Source organism: Sinocyclocheilus rhinocerous, unplaced genomic scaffold (genome assembly GCF_001515625.1).
Source record: "Sinocyclocheilus rhinocerous isolate Xijiao unplaced genomic scaffold, SAMN03320098_v1.1 scaffold89, whole genome shotgun sequence".
NCBI classification, from domain to species: Eukaryota; Metazoa; Chordata; class Actinopteri; order Cypriniformes; family Cyprinidae; genus Sinocyclocheilus; species Sinocyclocheilus rhinocerous.
In genome coordinates this window covers 475443-479737 of record NW_015653489.1, presented here as the reverse complement: position 1 = coordinate 479737, position 4295 = coordinate 475443, and the positions used below count along the sequence as shown (strand labels likewise).

The following is a 4295-nucleotide window of genomic DNA, read 5'->3' as shown; positions in this document are numbered from 1 at the left end:
CTATTCATCTGTGAATCCTGAAAAATAAAATGTATCACGGTTTCCTCAAAAATATGAAGCAGCACCACTGTTTCCAACACTGATAATAATCAGAACTGTTTCTTGAGCAGCAAATCAGCATATTAGAATGATTTCTGAAGATCATGTGACACTGAAGACTGGAGTAATGATGCTGAAAATTCAGCTTTGATCACAAGAATAAATTAGATTTTACAATAGATTCACACAGAAAACTATTTTACATTGTAATAGTATTTCACAATATTACTGTACTTGTGATCAAATAAATGTATCTGTGGTGATCATAAGAGACTTCTTTCAAAAACATTACAAAATCTTAGCAGCCCCAAAACTTTTGAAGAGTAGAGAAGAACTATTCATTTTAGCAGCTTAATTATTAATCCATGTTTGGGGATGAACTGGACATAGGGAACAACACTGGGACTTTTCCTGGTTGAAACCAATTTTTGATTTAAATATGAAAAAAAAACATACATTTAAATAAAAAAATGTTCTTAGGCCAATTTGTACTACACCATTGTGTGGGGAAAAAATGCATCTTTCTTCACTGATGTCTTTTGAAATTAACCATAAACTGTTAAAAACAGTCGATGAGTGTCACTGTATATTAAGAGCACCATCCATTACAGCTCAAGTTAATAAAGTCAATAAAGACACTTAATACAAGCAGTTAAACATTCACCGTAACTTAGTTTATTTTAAAGCTGTACATGTTCCTCTGGGTTTCAAACACAAGGCTTTCTGACCTTAATCCAAGTCTCCAGATCACTCAGTATTTATCAATGATACATCATTTATTGTGTAATTTAATAGTGCTGACTTCAGATTGTACAACCCCAAGGAAAATCAATATACAGGCGCATCTCAATAAATTAGAATGGCGTGGAAAAGTTCATTTATTTCAGTAATTCAACTCAAATTGTGAAACTCGTGTATTAAATAAGCGGAGCGCACACACATAGAGCGGGATAATACGCAGAGCGTCACACCACGTGAAAGTGAAACCTGAGCGGTGAACTAATTTTCGGCAGCCGAAATTTCGGTGCATCTCTAATTATTGGCGACATCAGAAATGGATATTATATAATAGATGCTTTTTTGAAAATTTTAGCAATTTAAAAATATTAAAAAAGGATTTTTTACACACGGCACCCCGGTTGGGAAACACTGTTCTAATTTATTGAGATGCACCTGTATATCACTATACAGTGGAGTGAAGGACTATCTGTGGTTGTAAAGAGTCATAAATCTTAGGTTGTTTTTGAATCCCAATCTATTCCAAAACACTGCATATTTACAGGTTTAAAGTCAACATGAAAGCATTAGCAACAGATTTTAAAGTAATGTGACAAATTTCTGAGGGAAACTAGGTAAATCTTAGATTTTGTACTGACAAGACACATCAAGAGTCAAACACCGGTCACAGTCATATCTCACTGGCCCAAAATTCAACTCTTCATAACTGTATGTTTAAAGGGGTCATATGATGCGATTTCAAGTTTTCCTTTCTCTTTGGAGTGTTACAAGCTGTTCGTGAATAGATAAGATCCCTAAAGTTGCAAAGACTAAAGTCTCAAACCCAAAGAGATATTCTTTATAAAAGTTAAGACTCGTCCACGCCCTCCTAAAACGCCTCGTTCTAACACGCCCCCACATGTCTACGTCACGATGTGGGAAGATTTGCATAACGCCGCCCAAATGTTCAAGCAAAGACAGAAGGCGTAACTTTATTGTTGCCGCCGCCGCCATGTTGTGAAGACGCTGTGTTTCATTAGCGCTTGTTGTTTGTCGTTTCTCCGATCACAAATGCAGACACGATTTTATGTTTACGCGGCGCGTTGCAACCCAACGCGTAAAAAGACAGTATAAGTCATTATAATCCATAATTATGTCCCCACTGGATGCAACAAATGCCTTGTTTATAATGGGTTTTCATGTTTTTGTCTCGTCGCTCCGGCCGAACAGGGCATCACAGTATGGTAGGGGCGTAACATTTCCGTCACACACTTGAGGTATTCGGCCAATCACAACGCACTGGATAGCTGGCCAATCACAGCACACCTCGCTTTTCAGACCGATGAGCTTTGTAAAAATCAACGCATTTCAGAAAGGCGGGGCATAGAGGAGAAACAATAATGTACAGTATGTGGAAAATAATGTGTTTTCTGAACCTTAAACTGCATAAACACATTTCATTACACCAAATACACAAAATAATGTTCTTTTTTAGCAACGTCATATGACCCCTTTAAGATCAAGTATCTTCTGTGTCGCACTGTGCAGTGGTTTTGTGTTCAGCATAAACAGACCATCAGCTTTTTGCTGGAAATTCTTCTTGGTTCCTTCATGGAATGTGTATTAGGAAAGTAAATAAGATTATGTTAGCTTTCTATGTTGACTAATATGAACTAACACAAATCTGTCACTGATCATTCTTATCTCAATCTGTGTTCCCAAGACGTCGTATCCACCCACTCACTACATCCGCAGAGTGCCGCAGAGGAAGGTACATTATTTCACAGGCCTGCAGATTGTTCAGTTGATCATCCTGTGTGCGTTTGGGATGTACCCTCTGCCCTATATGAAGATGATCTTCCCTTTACTCATGATCATGCTCATTCCAATAAGGTACGCCATAGTTTTTATATCAGAGCGGTCACTACGATTATAGAAAAATAGGTACAATGCTGTCACTGAGGCGGTATCCTAAGGTATACAAGCAAAAAGGTACATCTTTTTACCCCTAAATGGTGCATATTAGTACCTTAAAAGCACTTAGTACCTAAAGTGTACACATTAGTACGTTTTGAAAGGATACTGTACCTTATTTCTGAGTGTACATTTACAATGTCTTTATCATTATAACAAAGCAGCTTGTCTGTTGTTTACTGTATTTGTGTGCATAACGTCTGTCAAACAATGCAGATTTGGTATCCTGACGGATAAGGCAGTTTTCATATATTTCAACACTGAAAAAGGGCCAAATTAACATATATGCCATAACATAAAATTTTCTTTGCAGGAACTACTTGTTGCCGAAGATTATTGAAGCAAAGTACCTGGATATCATTGATTCTCAACACATGTAGATGTACAAATAAAAAAAGGGACTGTTCAGAAACATTAACACTTCTAAAATGCAGGGGGAAAGTGCATTTCCTATTTGTATTCTTATTAGAAAACATGGTTTGCTGGCTGTGATATGTGCCTTCTATGTGTTATGAATTCATTCTTTATACAACGGTCCCTGACATTTTGTATTTTTTTAGTGGAATCATAAACTCTTATTTTTTCCTCCCATGATTCTCAAGTGTCTGTTTGTTCAGTCACAGCATGTATCTGGCACTGGGATATGTGGTGAACATTATTACTATTTTATTTCGCTATCTGAAACTGCACACAGAAATATTTGATCAAACAATACAGCAGATCAAACACATTTCAAAACACAATCTCAACACATCTCATTCAGAGCTTACTCTTCTCTACTGTGTTCAGGTTTTATACTTTTAACTCTCAGATGCACTCTATGCATCCGCTACTGTAGACTGATCTTTAAAATCACATCCTCACTAACACAACCTTTGACTCTTACCCACAATACAATATGATTGTTCTCTTTATAGGTGTTTGCTTTTCTGTTCATTATACAAAATATAAATTCACAATGGCTGATGAAAATAGTGATGCAGCAACCTCTGCATTTACCATTATTCTCTATTGCATTGGGGAAATGTGCACCACTCTCAAAATACATTAATGCATCATTGTGGAGAAGAAGTTCTTGTTTTGACATAAAGAATATATTTATTTAATAGATTTTATTAAATATTTCATGCACCAGAGAGTTACATTTCCTGAAATAAGGATAATCATTCTGACGTACTTTTTAAGACCAAATGATTTTGTTATGTCTTTTTTGGTAAATGACTACCTTTATTCAGCAAGGATGTATTAAATAGATTAAAACCGATAGTAAAAACATTTATAATGTTACCAAAGAGTTCTGTTCAACTTTATGTTGCAGCACAATGACTATATATAAAATGAATACAAATAGTTTTGCTATTGATTTACATTAAAGCTCCCAACGTTTGATAGCAGATTAAAAGTGCATCCAAACTTCTAGATTTCCCATTTTGTGTCCATTGTTTTAATATTTATAGAGCAGATTTTAAGAATGGCACATGCCCCACAATGATTGTGATTCATCTGAAAGTTGTGTATCCTAGCAACACGTGAATAAAAGCCCACCAGTGGTGAGCATGAGCTCA

At 35.9% G+C, this 4295-nt stretch overlaps 1 protein-coding gene across 1 annotated transcript in view; it reads left to right on the top strand.

Moving 5' to 3' along the window:
- Positions 1-3314, top strand: part of LOC107716366 (sodium bicarbonate transporter-like protein 11) — a 31375-nt gene extending 28061 nt beyond the window's left edge. The window contains exons 16-17 of the mRNA XM_016522776.1: positions 2440-2649; positions 3044-3314. Of these exons, the coding sequence (XP_016378262.1) occupies positions 2440-2649; positions 3044-3110 (277 nt within the window). The 3' untranslated portion in view covers positions 3111-3314. The remainder of the gene's footprint in view (positions 1-2439; positions 2650-3043) is intronic.
- Positions 3315-4295: the final 981 nt, after the last annotated feature.